The following is an 18,472-nucleotide window of genomic DNA, read 5'->3' on the forward strand; positions in this document are numbered from 1 at the left end:
CTCCCCCCCCCCCCCCGCCCCCCGCTCCATCCCCCTCCCCCAGGGTTGTAACCCTCAGGGCCCTCAGAAGGTATGCGGTAACCAGATACCCCCTTTCAGCTTTGGCCAGGCCAGTGCCCTGCCGCCATCCTCCCAAACAGACTCGCAAGGACTGTGCGTTGCCTCCGCCGTCATCAGAACTCCTGGTTGCTAAGGACGGCAACCTGCGTCGGAGTGGGAGTGTCCGAAGCACAAAAGGAAGCATGTTGGGCTCATGTAACCGAGTAGCCTAGAGGTAAAGCAGCTTCAGGCATGGCTGCATCCAGGTGTGGGTCAAGGGCTCAGCCCTGGAACTGAGGCTACGGAGGGAGAGAGTCCCCAAAGTGGGAGGAAGGGTGGTTCTCCAAGGGAAGGGAGAAGAGAAGCTGGGCCAGCGGAAACAGTGGATGTCCACTCCGGCCCTCCTTCGCCATGTACGAAGCTCACCCCCACACCTAGGCGTATTGTGCAGTGAGCGGTGAGGGAGCCCACAGGAGCCCACCCACGGACTGTCAGCGTCCCACCTAGTCCGCCTGGCTGGCAGAGCCTTTGTACCTGTCCACCGTCATCAGAAAGGGAGACGTGGTAGGTGGCTCAGGGTGTGAGGGTCTGTCCTGCGAGCCCTCTGCCTGAGACAGTGGGCTCTCGCGGCCTTTTCTCTCTTTCCTGTGTTCACGAGGACGCATGCAGGGGCGAGGGAGCAGGAACGTAAATAATGAATAAACACTAGGCAGGAAGGCAAGGGGGCTTCTTCCCCAGGATCAATCAGGATGAGCGAAGCCCTGCAGCCTTGCTGGTGTGTTCTCCGCAAAACACAGTAACAAGCTGGCCCCCGACGTGTGGTGCCGTTCGTGTGTTAGACATAATGCCCTAATATAGAGGTTCTCAACCTGAGGGTCTTGACCCCTTTGGCGGTCGAACGACCCTTTCACAGGGGTCGCCTAAGACCATCCTGCATATCAGATATTTACATGACGATTCATAACAGTAGCACCATTACAGTGATGAAGTAACGACAATAATTTTATGGTTGGGTCACCACATGAGGAACTGTATGTAAAGGGCCAGAAGGTTGAGAACCACTGCCCTAATAGGAATGCTTCACTTCATTATGTCAGCGGAAGGCGAGAGGGCAGTCCGCGGCTGCCCTGATCAGGCAGATGGGAAGGCAGGAACGGCACTTAGATGTAGGCAGTCACATCGACATTGAACCAATTCGCCTCACTCCTGGGCCTTCGCTGTGTTTAATGAACACTCGGGTCTCTGCATAGGCGTCGGGAAAAGGGCTAGGGAGCCCTAACGCGCTCTGTCATCTCTTTGCGACGTCACCGGTGAACTTGACAGTTGGGTTTCAAAGAACGGCTTTTGGATTTTCCCAGAAGGGAGTGTAGAATGGGCAACATACGGCGGCTCTGTGTCCTGACCCTGAGAAAACCCATGAGAACCAGCGTGAGGGTTCAAGGGGTGACCCAGCCTGCGAGTGAGGGATGATTCTAGTTCGTATCACTGGGGAAAGGGCACAGGTCCTGGGCCCCGAGGGAAGCCAGTGAGCACCCACGGTGGAGGCAGGAAAGGCCGCCAGGGGTGAGCGGGGATGGTGGTGGGTGGGGAGAGATGTATGTTCCGCCCGGCCCACAATGTACCGTCGTTTTCCGGCTGAGCAGTCACCTGTTTGATTCAGCCATCAGCCAACACTCACTGGCCACTCCCTGTGCGTCGGGCACTGCTCAGGGGCTGTGGTCAGTGAGTGAGACAGACGAGGTCCCTGCCCTCCTGGAACTCTGGACATATGGGGAAGCGGGCACTGTAGCAGTAAAAAAGAATATGTGTGTGTGTGTGTGTGTGTGTGTGTGTGTGTGTGTGTGTATCAGGTGGTGGCAGATGTTATAAAGGGAGATAAGGCAGGGTAAAGACAGGATGACAGAGGCAAGGGGCCTCTTGGAACCAGAGTGGTCTGAAGAGGTGACAGGTGAGCAGAGCTTGAGCTCAGTGAGGTGTACAGGTCCTCGTTTCACAGTGTCTGAACCTTTTTTCTTTCCTCCTAAGAAATCTTTGAAATACCTAATACTTGTTTTTTTTTTTTAGTATATTTTTTTAATTGATTTCAAAGAGGAAAGGAGCCCTAGCTGGTTTGGCTCAGTGGATAGAGCGTCAGCCTGTGGACTGAAGGCTCCCAGGTTCTATTAATCAAACCGCAAGCCAGTCCTGTGCCCTGACCGGGAATCGAACCGTGACCTCCCCGTTCATAGGTCGACACTCAACCACTAAGCTGCAACTGGTTGGGCACATCTCAATGTTTGGCCCACCAAGAGCACCTCTGATTATTTGTCCCATGTTTTGTGAGCTGCTGTATCCCAAAAAGACGACATTTGGCAAAGACGGACATGACCCTGGAGCTTGGTTAACCTGAGCAAAACAGCGTGCCCACAGGGAGTTGATACAACCCAGGCCCAAAGCCGACACGCGGCCTGTCCGAGAGGCTGGGGCAGCGCGCACAGGAAGCGACCACGGAGGTCCGGTGACATCCACGCTCATGCCCACTGGTCAGTGGAAGAACCCAGACCAGACCCCAGGCCTCGGGAGCAATGAAGTGGGGGTGTAAGCCACCACAGAAAGTGGCAGTGTCTCCTGAAAACACGGGCAGGGGCAGGGCCAGCACCTGGGTGGATTGGGGGATCAAGGGGCTCCTCTGGGGAGGCTGGCCGAGCTGCCTCGAAGGATTCCCGGTAACACCGAGGGGGACCCAGGCCGAGAGCCTCGATGCTGACCAGAGGAGGGCTGGCCAGAGCCCCGCTCTCTGGGGCCTTCTCCTGCCCACTTCGCCTGGGGGTGTGATGCTTGTTAGTGGCCAAATGGCATAAGAACCCGAGTCTTCCGCCTCCAAGGCCAAGGATCTCTGTCATCCGAAGCCGGGATCCCAGGATTGAGACCAGGGAAAAGGGCACAGAGCTTAGAAGGCAGCTCTCAGAGCGGCACATGCACATGCACATACACACACAGGCACATACACATGCACATACACATATGCATGCACACACACGCACACACGCACACACGTGGGATGGGAGCTGGCACGCACTCCCACCCCCACCCCTACCACCAGCGCCGAGAGCCTCGGGAAAGGGCAGGGGCCACGCTGCTCCCCAGATAACAACAGCAGAGGCCCAGTCCTGGAACCCCGCGTCCCGGCCTGGCCCCTGGCTCCGTCTGGTGACAGTTGGCAGCTGGCGTCTTGCTCCTGGCCCGCGGTACCCCGTATTAAAAACGGCATCTTTAGAACAGATTTCTGCAAGTCACTGTCCCCGGGACTCGTCTCTTGTATGGTAGCAGCCCTTCCCCTCGGAGTGGCCCGCCTCGTACTATTATTTTACAGTCCCTTGTCATCTCTGTGGTTCTAATATTAGACTATCGTGTTTTAAATAGAGCATTAATTACTAAGGAGGGGGCGTCTCATTTATGTTTTAGGTCATGTTTCCTCTTAACCATACACTTTCACCCAGACTGAAGGAGCTGGGTTTTCAGTTGGGTCCTTTCCAAATTGCCGAGAGATCCTGTGTGCGCTCACGTCACTGAAGCCCAGCCCGCTAGGCCAGGGGCCGCCCTGCCACTGGCTTGTCCTGTCCGGGTGTACCGCTTTCTGTCTTCATTAGGAGAAACGGGCTGATGGTCCGGCAGCCTCCCCAGCAGCTGCTTGAAGCTGGGAAGAGCTCCATCCACAAGCCCTGTCCACGGGCAGGGGTTTGGTGAAGTGACTCAGGGCCCGTTCAGACGATGGGCCTCGAGGCAGCCAGTGACGACTGCTGGGCGACACGGGGCCACGCATTGGGATTCCGTTTCCGGAAAAACAATGCCCACGTGGGCTCCCAGGTAAAAGGACTGTCATCTACACCAAGATGTTGGACGGTGCCTCCCTGCGGGTGGTGGGACGATGGCTGCCGGATGGCGGGTTTTCTTTGCTTCTTTTTTGCTCAGCTGTGTGGGTTGGAACCCAGGAGTGTTCCCAGAACAGGCCTCCATCAGCCCTGGAGAAGTCTGGGAAAGAGGAGGGGGGGCTTCCTTTTAAACGGATCCACACTTGGAGCAGAACCACGGTGGAAGTCAAGATGGTTTGGAAAAGTACACAGATGGGCGTTGTTCTATTTTAATAGGTGACTGTTTTAATGTGTTAAGAAAAAAAATATAAGTGGTGCGTAGCCCTGTGCAATTGGGTCTCTGCTGCCCTCACTGGTCTTTCCCCGGTTCTCCCTGCTCCAACCCCACTGGCTCCTCCTCCTTCCTCTAACACAAGGCGCCCCAGGACCTTTGCACTTGCTGTCCTCTCTGCCCCAAGTGCTCTTCCTCACATAAATGCAAGGTCAGCTCCTCCTCATTATTCAGGCCTCAGCTTTGCATGTCACCTCCTTTCCTGGCTCCTAACTCTGCCCCCCATCCATCGTTAACTACCCTTTTGTGGTTATTATGCTATCATTACTTGTTTGTTTGTTTGTTTACTTCTTTTTTCCCTATCTTCCCCTACTGGCCCATGAGTCCTTTGAAGGCAGGGGCCGTGTCTGACCTGTTCACCGCTGTCTCTGGGTGCTCTAGGAAGTCTGCCTGACCCGCAGCAGTCGGCTGTGTGGACGAGAGGAGGAGGGGATTGAAGGAGGCAGTAGCCTTAAGACTAGCTCCCGCCCTAGCAGTCAGGGGGACGGCCTTTATGCCGGGAGGAGAGCAAAGCTCCTCCCCTCCCATCCGGGCCTCCAGGTCTCAGTACCTCTGCTCCCTGGGAACGCTGAGAAATCAGAAACCCAGGTCCCACCAGGATCACTGTGCAAAACGCACATGTCTTACCTCTGCCCAGCCAGTCGTCTGAAACGTGGACACACTCTGCCCCCCGCCACCCTCCCAGCACCCCGTTCATTTAGGCCTGTTGACACAGCTCGAGTCTGTCTCCAGAAACGCCCCCTTTACCTAGATCCTTAACGGGATTGTGGTGGAGGATGGAGCCAGCCCGTGCCGGGGACAGGGTGCTAAGGAAGAGAAGCAGAGGAGGGGTTTTGAACCAGCCGGGAGATGGAGTGGGAAACTGCGTGTCTTGAACCACCAGGATTTGGGGGCAAAACTGTGTGTGGGCTGCACTCGTCACATTCTCAGAGGCATCTGCGGTTAGAGAATGGCTGCTGGGCCAGATGACCCTCCAAGGTCCCTTCCAGCTGCCGAGCCCGTGGCTCTGTGACCATATAAGGCTGCTGTGTCTGGGGAGCCTCGCTGTGGCTGAGCGCAGCCCTGCACAGAGGAGAAGCAGAGGGAGCCCCAGCCCTGCCCCCCTGCTCCAGGGGCCCCAGGCAGCAAGGGGGAGCCCAGGTGAGGGAGGCCAGGGGTCCCTCCTCGGTTGCCTCTTCCCAGAGAGCTCCGACCCTCTCGGGGGGCTGGTGCCGCTCTCCCTCTCTCCCCATCCCCACTTGAGATCTCCCCATTGCGCTGCCAGGTTTCCAGAGTCCAGATGGCGGCACCGGCCCAAAGCCGGACACTCAGGCCCGCAGTCAGCCTTTGCTCGCTCCCTGTATTGCTTCTGGTTTGTTGGCTTGGAGCCCCTCTCAGAGCCCCTGAGTTTCAGGTGGGCATCAAGCTCGGCTTCCCTTCGCTGCCCGGGCTCTGCAGGCATAAAACGCCGGTGGGCTCCCACCCTGGCATGCACACATACATACACACACACACACGCACACACACACGCACACACGCGCACGCACACACGCACACACACCTCGGCCTCCTTCGGTGAGCTCCTTGGAGAGAGTGGTCTTGTGCACCTGTGCACTCCTGGCGCCTGTCGTTATGAGTCCTGTCCAGAGCCAGCCCTGTGCCAGGTGGCATGGAAAGGGGGAAACTGAGGTGTGATCACCTGAAGTCCATGGGCTGACGGCTGGTGATAGAGACAGAAGATTCATAAACAAGTCTACTCAGAGATGACCTGACAATGGTTATCCTCCAGGTGCAGAACATGCTTCAGACGCTATCGGTTGTAAGTGACAAACTCAAGCCCTGTTATTGGCTTATACAAAAACAAGGAGGGATTATCTGGCTTCCATCATGGTTAGCTTCAGGCATGGCTGGATCCAGTGGCTCAGATGATGTCTCTGGGAGATGATGTTGCACCCTGTCACTCAACCGTGCAGAGGACAATGCTACTGGCTTTGACTGAGGTGCCCATGCGGCCTCCCTCCTGCTCCCCCACGCCTGGCCCTGTCTCCTTTAGACTCAGACCCGGGCTGCTTCTCCAGCCTCAAACCAGACACCTCCTGGCCTTGCCTCACTCTCCTCGGGCTGGCACTGTAGGCAGTGTTCCGACGCTCACTTGGTGTGTGAAGTTCTGGGCTCTCAGGGCACCTGGAGCTAGGCACCCAGGGCGGAAGCAGCAGCCCTGCCGGTCAGCGTCGGTCGGCCTGGTGGTCACAGGCAGGGCCTCGACTGCCGCTGTGACACTCACCCAGCTGTGTGACCTCGGGTGGGTGGCTTACCCTCTCTGAGCCTCCGTTTCCTCCCCTGTACGTGGAAATCACAGTTTCGATCTCCTAGGATTGTTTTGAATCTTTAATGAGATGGTGCGCGTGACGCGCTTAGCACAGAGAGGAAGCCCTACGCTCCTGAGTGGGTAAGACCCTGAGCTCTGCTTAAAAACACGAATAGCTAACGTGGATGGAGGGCCTCGTGCGTGCCCTCCCGTGCTGAGCGTTTTCAAGTGTCACCCACACCTGTTGACTGTCGTCGCTCTCGTGTGTAGGGACTGTAAAAAGACTGCCTTTCTTTCCCACGATTCTGTTTGTTTGGATTAATGTTGAGTAATTCGGGTAGATTTTTCCTTCAGACCCGATGGTCCCAATGCATCGGCTCAGTAATTCAGCTCCCGGATCAGACCCGGCCCTCGGCTAGGAGGGCAGCACAGGGCTTCACAGGCCGCGCTCTCGGGGCCCAGTGCGGAGGCGCACTCATCCGTGGTGTGTGTGGTTTTCCTCCAGGATCATCCACGAAGATGGCTTCTCGGGAGAAGACGTGAAGCAGTACAAGCCTGTCGTCTACAGCAACACCATCCAGTCCCTGGCAGCCATCGTCCGGGCCATGGACACTTTGGGCATCGAATACGGTGACAAGGAGAGAAAGGTAGGCCGCTGAGCGCAGGGACCCGGCCAGGAGAGGGGCTGTCTCGGTCCCCGGCTGCGTCCTCATGACCGTGCCAGGCTGCCTTCCGGGCACAGGAGGAGACCGTGCTGTATGTGGGAGAGAAGGCTAGCCACCCCCCTAAGCCAGGAGACCAGTCCCTACCTGGTGTGCGCAAACAGGGGCTTCTCTGGTGGGCAAACTTCCCAGCCAACTCGCCAATAAGGACAAGGAAGTTCCAGGGCTCATCTTGCAGATGAGAAAGGGCGGGTGACTGTTCTAAACTGGGACTCCCACACACTGCATAGTACCTGCCCTTGGGCAATTAACGCGAACAGAGAAAATATTTTTATATATATGTTTTTATTGATTTGAAAGAGAGGGGGGAAGGGATAGGGAGGAAGAGAGAGAAACGTCAATGAGAGAGAAACATCGATCGGCTGCCTCCTGCACGCCCCCTACTGGAGATCGAGCCTGCAACCTGAGAATGTGCCCTGAGCAGGAATCAAACCAGGGACCTCTTGGTTCCTGGGTCGACACTCAACCACGAAGCCACGCCAGCCAGGTGTGGAAATAGGTCTCAAATGTAACAGCCTACCTGGCCATCACCCCCTCCTGATGCCTTGTTTGGGGGGTGAGGGAGCAGCCATGTGAACTGATTTTTTTCTTCCCTCGAACCATGGGGTGTGCTTTCTGCCTCTTGGGGGTGAGTCTGAGAACCTAAGGGGCTCCCTTCCCTGTGTTTTTCACTTGAGTTTCTAGGCGGCTGATAAGTGGTGGATGGAATACGTATATAAAAGCTTCTTATTTGCAAACATCTGCATTAACTGTAAGACTGAACGTTATGCAGCCACACTGGCAAAATGATATTAAAGGGAGGGAGGGAGGGAGGGAAACAGCCTCAGGGAATTCTATCCCGAAGCTGCTCTCGGGCCCCCTGGTAGGATTCCGAGTCCCAGTTCCTCTCGCTGTGACCCGGATCGAGAAAGGGGAGCAGGTGGAGGCCTCCCAGTGCCCTGACCCCACAAGGAGCCTCTGACTACTGTGTGGTTTGCCCGTGTGGTTAGCGAAGACATATCCCGTCTTTGCTAAAAATCACCTCCATCCCAGAGGAAAACTCCCCTCCCCTCCTCCGGGTCAGAGATCTCACCTGCGACCGAGCTTGGCGTGTAAAATTCAATGTGGATGCACCGAATTCTAACTCCACGGCCCAGAGTCGTCCCGGCTCAGGCACTGGCTCGAGGGGGGTGGGAAATGAGAGCAGCCAGGTGGTGTGGTGACTAAAGAAAGGGACCAGTGACTGGCTACTGGGGCAAATGGATAAGGATCAGGAAACTGAACCTCCACTGTGACCAGCCTGGATGCCTGGGGACCAGGCAGACCACAAGCAGAAAGTCAGGAGATGGGGCCACACCCGGCGAGTCGGGTTTCCGCCTGGTGGGTCTCCAGGTGGGAGTGGTCCCCACGCAGAGGGACTCAGAACTGAAGCTTTCTGTCTCCGTCTCCCGCGTGGCAGGGCCTGTGCTAAACCATTTGTGTGAATTAAGTGATTAACACTAACAGCTCCCTGTGCGGTGGGTGCTGTTGTCACCCCATTTTACAAGGGGAAAAAATGAGGTGCAGCGACCCTCGGTGACTTGCCCGAGGTCACGCAGTACAAAATGTATGCACGTGGAGGATGGAGACACAGCCCTAATGAAACTGCAGTCCACAGGGCTCAGTCCAGAGCGGAGCCCGTTAAACAGGCACCGGTACCGTCAGGGAAAGCACTAGGTCATTACAAGAACCCCATCTTTTTGCCCTAAGTCTCTCTAAAAACATGGAAAGGGACCCAAAGGACATTTCCCACATAGCCCTCCTGTCTTCCTCATGTCAGTCCCACCCCCACTCTCCTGAGCTGCCCCACTCTCCACATACCCCACCCCTAGACCCTCTCTCTACCCCCAGCCCACAGGCCTTCCCTCTCTTGCCCTCCTCCTCCTCCTGTCCCCACCTTTTCCCTCCCTCCTCCTTCCACCCACTCCTCTCTCCTTACAAGTGGGTCCCTCTCTTGCTCTACCTACCTCCCTTCATCTCTTCCTCCCTTTTCCTCTTTCTTCTTCTCCCCGCCCTTGTTCCCCTCTCCCTCCCTCCCTGCCTTACTCTCTCCTCCCTCCTTCTCTAACTCCTTTCTTCCCTCCCTCCTCCTCATGGCCAGCTCATTATTATGCAAATTGTCTTAATCTTTTGAAGTGGAGTCTTTCCCCTTCCTCCTTCCCCAGCCCGGCCCCATCTGCATCACAAAAGCAGAGAGACTGGGCGGTCTGCCCTGTAAGGATCTGGGAGACTGGACAATTACAGGGTTAGAAGGCTCACAGAGAAGGTCTATAGGAACAGTCCTAGCCCGTGTCAGTAGATTTACACACATGCACACACACATGTGTATCTATCAACACCTGAAAATGTGTGCGTGCGTATACTTGCATATATAAAACATATTGCAAGCTAATGGGATAATAGCAAAGGAACAATGCCTTGAACTTGTGTGAGGGTTTTATTCCATTGAAAAGACTCTTGTTTTCATCATTTGCGCCTATGCCTACTTCTCTCGCTACATTCTAATGTCCTGGAAGCACAAAATCTAGATCTCATTCGTCTCGTACAACGCCTGACACAGGGAGGAAGGGGCCTGGATCCGGTTCCCACTTCTAACCACGAGCTCTTTGGACGGCAAAATTATTTACCTTCCTCAGCCCTCAGTGTTTTTGTCTGTAAGATGGGCACAACCTTAACACCCCCCTCGGTTACAGGCTGTAAGATTAAATGAGACAATGCCTGTGAAGTGCTCAGGGTGGTGCCTGACAACAGAGAATTCTCAGCAACACGTTGGCTCTTGTCCTTCCACCAACTTGTTTAAAATTATTACTGCTAATAAAAATCGGTGAATTACCCTCCACTTGTCGAGTGAGGAATGGGTAAGGTTTTAGGTGCATTTTTCAGGTTAGAAACAGGGACGAGGCGCCTAATTGGCTGCCTGGCCTGCACGGGACTACAGAGCCTGGCCGGCTGGAACCGCTGCCCAGTGCGCTTCTGTCCCTCCGAGGGGCTCCGTGAGGAACCCCTTCCCCTCTCCATCCCGCCCCCCATAGAATGGCAGCTCTTTGGGGAGGCCGCGTCATATTTCACACTTAGCTTCCAGGATGTCATTGGATCTCCCCTGGTCAAAGAAATCTGGACATTTAAATCACACCGTGGAGCTCAGAGCCCTATCCTATTTTTGATCATGAAAATATTTCGGTGCCATCTCCACGGCGCAGCGCTGCTCCCCGGGGGTTTGCACTAACTCTGAGACAGACAAAAACAAGGATGCTCGCTGGCCTGCGTCCGCCTGCCTTCCCGGGGCCTGGAGAAACCTCACTGGTGGCCGGCAGATCTGACGAGGCGCTGGAGGAGGTGACCTGCGAAGCTGCCATGCCCACTCCTGAGGCCAGGAAGAGCTCCTGCCCTGTGCCGGGCGCCAGGTACACAGCGAGGGGCAGCCCTGCCTTGTCCCTCTGCCTGCCCGGACTCAGAGCTCGGAACCCCTCCATTGAGGGCGATCCGATTCTGCGGCTCCCTTTTGCAGATGGGACAAAACAGGCCCCATCTGGCTCCAATAGGAAAGGGACTCCCTCAAAGGTGGTGTGACCGACCCAGCACTGGAACTGAGGTTTAGGCACCAGGGCTCAGCTCTCTCTGCGTCTCGCCAGGCGGCCTCACGTCACCCAGCCAACGTGGGGCCCCCTTGTCTCCCATGGCCTGAGGGGCTCCTGGGAGGAGAGTGAATTCCCCCGAGGACATTACCTGTTGGTCTGGGTTCTGGTCCAGGGCGCTGTGCATCCAGACAGCTGCCGCCTACCCCCTGCCCCAGCTCCTGACCGCAGCCCTTCCGACCCCTTCTGACCCCAGCCTGTCTGAGGTCACCAAGCTCAAAAAGGAGGATCAGCGATGACCTGTGGCTCTCTGACTCCAGAGGCGGTGCCCTCGGCCCCACCATGCTGCAGCGTCACTCTAAGGACACGCACTGGGTTCTTGCAGTGCGTACCCCTCCTGACCCCTGCTCCTCCACCCCCAGCCCTGACCTGTCCCTTGTCTGTAAAGTAGGGTTGAGTCTGCAGCTCTGATAACCCAATACCACGGACAGGGAGTGCTGGCCATGCAGCGTGACCCTCCAAATGCAGCAGGACTGTGCTACACACTGACCTCCACAGACCCTGTCTGGCCCAGACAGCCAGCTCACGTCGCCCAGCCCAGCCCAGCGCTGGAAGTCTGGCTTTCTCTCCCTCCGCTCTACCAGACTCTCCTCCCCCGATATCCCTGGTCCGAGGTCCCCAGGGCACAGTCCTGAAATAGCTCACTGCCAAATTAGGTCCAGCTTTTCCAGCTCTGTGGGCGCCCCCCACACACATACACTTCTCTCCCAGCCCTCTGTCTCCCACCTTTCCTCTCCCCGTCACACTTCCCTGCCCGGTGCTGAGACCAGCCGGTCTCCCCGATGACTGCTGGCCAAGGAGAGGAAGGCAGCCCTCCAGGCCCCAGGCTGGGGGTCCACCACGGTTTTCAGGGTCTGCGGCTGTGTACCTGATAGTGAAGGGCCTGGACCCGCAGAGACCACCCACCATGGTCCCAAGGCCAAGGGCTCAGCCCTCAGCCTGGAGCCGAGGTCTGGGACTCTTACCTCCTCTCTCAGAGGACCCACTGCAAGAACCCAGTGCGTGTCCTTAGAGTGACGCTGCAGCATGGTGGGGCCGAGGGCACCGCCTCTGGAGTCAGAGAGCCACAGGTCATCGCTGATCCTCCTTTTTGAGCTTGGTGACCTCAGACAGGCTCCCTTACCACCCTAAGCCTCAGTTTCCTCCTCGGTGCGATGGGGTCGCACCTTCACCTGGGCCCTGCACGGTGCTGAGCTCTTTCCACTCGTTCACGCCCTCGCCCCTCCCCTTCGAGGGCGCCCTGCTTCTTGACAGGACCCCGATTGAGACATCGACTCCATCGCTGTCCTCATTCTGCAGATGAGAAAACAGAAGTGTAGGGAGAGGCAGTGACAAGCCCAAGGTCCCGGGGCTGTGGACCGGGTGGGAGCCCAGCCACCTGGCCCAGGTGTGTGCTGTGACCCGGTCTGATGCAGAGACAGGTCCACACTCCCCATCCCGGCTTTCCCCCCAGGAAAGGCACTGGGTGCCACAGCTGGGCCCGGGCCCTGAGCTGTGTGCATAGCACATGGCCGATGCGCCCGGGGAAGCAGCCGTGGGCTCTGATGGTGGAGGCCTCGTCTGCCCTGGCGGAGGTTTCGTCTGCCCCCTCCCCTGGGGGCTTGCCAGCCACGGGTGAGTGGGTGGAGAGACGGCTCCATAGCCACCATCCGGAGCGTGCCGGGAGCAAGCCGGGGCACAGGCTTGGGCCCCAAATCCCTGTAGTTTCCGAGCTGGGTGGTGGGAAGAGGAGGCTCGGGCCTGCCCTCCTGATCGAGGCCGCTTCCTCTTGGGAAAAGTGGGAGGTGGGAAAGCAGCCCGCCCGGCCGATCTCAGCAGCCGCACAGCCTGGTGGGGAGAAGGCTGTGGCGGCCAGTCTTTCCTCGCTGTGACTCACATTGGACGGGCAGGAGCCGGGGACTGAGCACCGAGGGGCGGGGTCTTGGTCAGGTGAGGGCCCCTGAGCCCGAGGAGTGCCAGGCCTCAGCTGGGTGGCAGAGGAACAGGGCCCTTCCCAGAGAAGCTGGCTCCAGGCCCAGCCCAGCTCCCTCTGCTGTGCAGCCACAGGCAAGTCCCTCGTCCCCCAGGGTCCTACAGAGGAACCAGGCTCCTACGTGCTCCCCTTCACCCGCCCCCGCCACTTCAGTTCCATCGATTCCAAAACAAACGTCCTGTCAATTCTCCTGGCAGAACTTAATTGCTAAGTTTAGGTGATGACCAAGCACAAGGCTCTTCCTTTGTATCTAAAAGGAAAAAAGCCAGGCCGGCGAGGCTCCGTGGTTGAGCATCGACCTAGGAACCAGGAGGGCACGGTTTGATTCCTGGTCAGGGCACATGCCAGGGTTGTGGGCTCGATCCCCAGTGTGGGGCCTGCAGGAGACAGCTGATCCATGATTCTCTCTCATCATTGATGTTTCTATCTCTCCCTCTCCCTTCCTCTCTGAAAACAATAAAAATATAAAAAAATTTAAAAAATAAAAAAACCCAAATTTCAAAGGCAGGGCCTGTGTGCCCCTTGAAGACTGACTTCTCTATAGGGGGAGTTGGTGTTCCCACAGCCGGCAGCACCCCCCACCCCCGAGTCAGCCCTGCACCCCCACATGGCCATGGGCACCATCCCAGCCCCAAGGGAGCACCAGTGAGGACGGGCACCCAGAGACCACGAGCCGTGGGGGTGAAGCCACCAAATCAGGCAGAAAAACACTGTCAAGGGCTATGGTAGCTGCGTCTGTGTCAAGGGTCACCCTATCTCGGGGAGGCAGAGGGAGATACCGGCCACGTGAAGCTGCCAGTTTCGTTCTGATCAATCTGGAAGGTTCCCTGCATGGTGGGGAGAGGGAAGGTGGATTTCAGGAGCTGTTTGCTCGATGAGAATGCAATGGCAGAACCCCCAGAACAGGCTGAGGGTGGGGGGTGGTACCGGGGGTGTCTCTGGGCACTGTCTCAAACATTAGGCACACATTTCATTGATCCTCGCCCCACACCCGAGCACACAGGCAGATGTCCCATGGCACCACCAGGACACCTGGAGCTCCGAGCAGTGGGGGATGCTGCTACCGGATATCCGAATACCCACAGGCCGTTTAGTGCTCTCCCCGCCCTGGGCAAGCCCCAAACAGCCGCAGACCCAGGCTTACAGAATTAGGGGCTGCTCTCCTCCCTTCAAAACCCCAGACTGGAGGCATCTGGATGCCAACAAACTCTGCCCCTCCCGGGTCCTCTGCCCAGCTGCGGATCCTGCTGCTGTCTCTCTCCATCACCCCTCGGTGCTTCCTTGTGACCAAGCTTCAGGCTCACCCCAAGTATAAACCCTTTGTTTGTCTAGTTGTCTGTCGATGGGCATCTAAGGGGTCATTCCAGGGGTCGATGTGAATAATAATAATACCGCTAGACTCTGACGTGCAGGTTTTTGGTGGGTACACATGTTTACTTCTCTTGGTAGATACCCAGAGTGGAACTGCTAGGTCATATGGTCAGGGTGCGTTAACTTCATGAGAAATTCCAAACTACATTCCCAAGTGGTTTTGTTTTTTTAAATATGTTTTTAATTCAGTGAGAGGGAGAGATAGAAACATCAATGATGAGAGAGAATCGTGGATCACCTGCATCCTGCACGCCCCCTACTGGGGATCGAGCCCACAATGCAGGCATGTGCCCTTGATCGGATTCAAACCCAGGACCCTTCAGTCCACAGGCTGATGCTCTATCCACTGAGCCACACCGGCTTGGGCACGTGGTTGTACTATTTAGAATGTGTGAGGGCCCCTGCTGTCCCACGCTGTCATCGACGTGTGGAATTGTCCTTTTCCCGTTCGCATGGAGAGATACTCCATCGTGCTTCGAATTTGCACTCCCTGGTGACTGGTGATATTTAGCAAGTTTTGGACGTGCCTTTGGCCATGTCTATCTTCTCTTGTAAAGTATCTGCTCGCATCTTTCGTTCTTTCTCTTTAATGGGTTGCTTGCCTTCTTACTAATGAGTTGTGAGAGGTGGTTTTTTGAGATAATCCTGGATACACGTTCTTTGACATACACGTGTTGTGAATACCTTCTCCAGTCTATGGTCTGCCTTTACCAGGGTCGTTTTTTAAGCTGGTGAATGAATGAATGTCGATTGGTTGGCTCTCAAGCTTCCATCTCTGCGTGTGGGGAACCCTTTCTCGTTATTTCCCGTGGGCCGTGAGATGTTTCTCTCTGCAGGGAGAGAGGTTGTGTTGCCTTCGGGGTTGAGCTTCTGGACTCTGGGATCTGACCGTCCTGGGTCCAAGTCCCAGCTCCACGGCTCACGAGTGGGCAGCCCCTTCACCTCTGCCCCCTGCATCTCTCATTTCTGGTTTGTAAAATGGGGACCAAAATGACCATCTCCGTGGGCTGCTGTGAAGACTAAATGAAATGATGACTCTTAAGCACCGAGCGAAGGCTCGCAAAAGCTGAGCTGGACCTGTTAGCGCCCTGGGTGCCCAGGCCCATCAGCTCCCCAGCCCCAACCCTTGCGGAACCAGGCCGCACAGAGCAATTCTCCTACCTTCCTTCTTTATGTGAAAGCTCCTCCTTCCTCAGAGTAGCCCAGGGCAAACACCTGGGACTCCTCCTGCCTCTCCTGTGTCCCTCTTCCTTTGCAGAATGGCTTTGGCCCCTATGGCTTCCCAGTCTCTGCCCAGGCCCTGCCCCACAGGCCTCCTCACTCCCTACACACACGGTCTCCCTGCCTCCTGCCTCCCCATCTTCCCCCTGCGTGCCTCGGCCACCACTGCTAAAGGAATCGGAAACACAGGGCTCCTGGGCTGAGTGTTTGGGGGCAACCCCTTGGCCAGGGCGGGCTCTGCTGGCGCTGGCGCCTCTGGTTAGAAATGCCGGGCTCTGTCCTCAGCCCCAGCCGTCAGCGTCCCTCCCCGACCTTCAGAGCTGCCTTGGCCGTCCTTGCAGGAGGCAGGCCATGCCTTGGCCCTTGGCAGGACCCATTCCTTTGATACGTGATCAGAAAATTCAATTATAAAACCAATTACTAATTTCCTGAGCTTTACAAGGAAGACATGAACGTTTGATTAAGTTTGAATTCCTGTTTGGTTGTTGATTGTCGGCCAAGGCCCAGTGGGCTTGTGGGAAATTTTTTTTGTTGATCCTGTTAGGTTTTGTGGCTGTGCTCTTGGTGGGGGGGAGGCACATTGATTTTGTGTTGTATGTGGGGTTTCCCCCTCCCCCGCCGCTGCAACCAACTTGCTGAATGGCTGCTCCCCTGTTGTGATGCATGAGATGTAAATCCTCCAAAGACCCGTTGCCAGGGTGAGGGGCTGGGGAATTGAGCTCAGCTAAACAGAGGCCTTCGGCTTTGCAGGCGGAGCGTGCGTTTCCCATGCGGAGCTGAGCTCCAGCCGGCGGACAAGGCTGCGTTCAAGGGCACCGCACAGACAGGGCTGCTGGGGTGGCTCCCTGGTCATGTGGGAGCAGCTTCAGCAGTGGACTGGGCTCCGGCTGCCCCCAGCCCCTGCCCAGGGAACAGACATATAGCTGCAGAAGTCAAGGGTCAAGGGGTCAAAAGACCAGAGCCGCTCAGGTGCCTGTCACCTCTCCCCCCAACCTGCTGGGCCCCAGCGGCCAGGGCCCCAGGCAGTGGGGACTGGAAAGCACACCTTTGTCTGCAGCTGGAGCGCCTTGCTTTGGGGGATGTTTCTGGGAAACTGAGCAGAGCCTGTGATGGGATCTCGGGGCTCCAGGTCAGAGTCTGATTTGGTTCTGGTACCCACGTTTCTTCTCTCAGAATAAATGAGACAACCCCGGTTCTTTGGGAGCTGTCGCCACCCCAGAACTCCTCCTACGAGGGGCATAATACCCCAGGGTGGTGCTGGGCCCCCCTCACAGTGTGTCCCCCGGGCCTAAACCCCCCAGTTGGGGATGGAGCCCTGTGGGTGTGAAAGGCTTACCCTTCCCTAGGAATCCTGCTTAAAGTACCGATGCCTGTGGAGGGAGGAGCATCTCCCGATGGGAATTAGCTGTCACCTAATTGAGAAAACAGCCCTTTGGGGCGGACAGGGAATCCCTGTGCCCAGGGTGGGGTCAGATAAAGTCCACCTGCCTCCCAGCTCAGTCAAGGGTGACCCCTCTCTCCAGGAAACACCCACACAGCAGCCTCCCCAACGGGCCCACCTTGACCCCCAGTTCAGAGGTCATGGACCTTGCCCAGTCGGAGGTCACGCCGCTGGAGAGTGCCGATTCTGGACTTGGACTTGGACCTGGGACTTAGGAGTCCTACCCAAGCCCGTTTCCTCTGCAAACAGAGGCCCCGACACTCACACCTGCTTTGTTTGATCAGCTTGTTTGCTAGCGTGTTTGTTTTTCTAGGTGAGCATTTTTATAAGTTTTGAATTTGGGTTGTTTCCTATTCTTTTTTCTTTTTTAATTAAAGTTACATCTTCCTGGTGGAGTTGCATTGGGAAATTCGGGGTTGGTCATCTGGGCCGAATTGTCAAGTAACCAGGCAATGCTGGATGGAGTACTGTACCCCTTCTTACAGGTTTTGCTAAGTTGGAGGAGAGGGAGTCGTGAAGATGGGAAAACGTGTGCAGTGGGGCTGGGCCCAGCGGATTCCCTCCTTTATGGAGAACTAGATAATTAGAAAATAATAGTAGTAAGTTCTCTTTGTGCAGGACGATTCTGTCATATGTGCCAACATGAGGTGGTGTGCGAAGAGAGGGGAGGGAGGGACCCAGGCTGGGGTCCAGGCCTTGGCAGGAAGGGGACTGGCGCCCCACTCAGGGGGAGGGCTCCTGAAGCAGGTGCCTGGAGAGACTCCACTGTCACTCCCGCCCTCCTGCACTTCTGGGTGACAGCGATGACAGCGGGGAAGTAACAGCTCCCCACATGTGGAGCACACGCAGGCCAGGCTCCGTGCTGCTGCTGTTATCCTCGGGGACATTCTTCCTTACGAGAGGGATGTGTTTATGTTCCTCCAAAGCCAGGAAACAAGCATGCAGCCCATCCAGCTCATGATGGCCCAGATAGTGGAACAAGACCCAGGGTAGGAGGTGGATTGTTTCCTGAGTCACATAAAAGAAACACATGACACGCATGAGGCCAGGGGTCTTACACGGATTGGGCAGAGGTTGAGAAAGCAGGACAGAAAGGACTGAAGCTTGGCAAAGCTTGCCTTATCCCTGTGAGCTCGGTAAGAATAGGATTGTACCCATTTTACAGATGAGGAAACTGAGGCTCAGAAAGGTTGAGTGACTTGCTCTGGGGCACACAGCTGATAGATGGCAGAGCCAGGACCCAGCCCTAGGCCTGCCTGACTCCAAAGGCAGGTCAGCGGCCCCAGCAAGGCCTGGAGCCCAAAGCCCAGGTGGACACGCTCACCTTCCAGCTCCAGGGGCAGCCCCCAGTGCTAGAGAAGGAAAGCTTTGAGGGCTCCTTGCTGGAGGGTGAAATGGGAGCAAATCCTCGCTGGGGAGGTGGGGTCCTGGGCCTGCTTCCTCCAATCAGCTGCTTCAAATTCTGTCCACTAGAGGCCTTTTCAGGAAGGGCCTGGTGTGATGTGGCATGTGACTGAGGAGCTGCTGTTGCCCAGCGTTTACCATGCACCCTCCCCAGTCAGCTCCTCCCACCCCCAAAAGCCA

General features: G+C 56.5%; 1 protein-coding gene across 3 annotated transcripts in view; it reads left to right on the forward strand.

The window, feature by feature from the left end:
* GNAO1 (guanine nucleotide binding protein (G protein), alpha activating activity polypeptide O) overlaps nucleotides 1-18,472 on the forward strand; it is a 119,317-nt gene that overhangs the window by 65,439 nt on the left and 35,406 nt on the right. For all 3 annotated transcript variants that reach the window (XM_006764347.2, XM_006764345.2, XM_006764346.2), the window contains exon 2: nucleotides 7,014-7,155. In XM_006764347.2, the coding sequence (XP_006764410.1) occupies nucleotides 7,014-7,155 (142 nt within the window). The remainder of the gene's footprint in view (nucleotides 1-7,013; nucleotides 7,156-18,472) is intronic.

This window comes from Myotis davidii, unplaced genomic scaffold, assembly GCF_000327345.1.
Source record: "Myotis davidii unplaced genomic scaffold, ASM32734v1 scaffold2621, whole genome shotgun sequence".
In the NCBI taxonomy this organism is placed as follows: Eukaryota; Metazoa; Chordata; class Mammalia; order Chiroptera; family Vespertilionidae; genus Myotis; species Myotis davidii.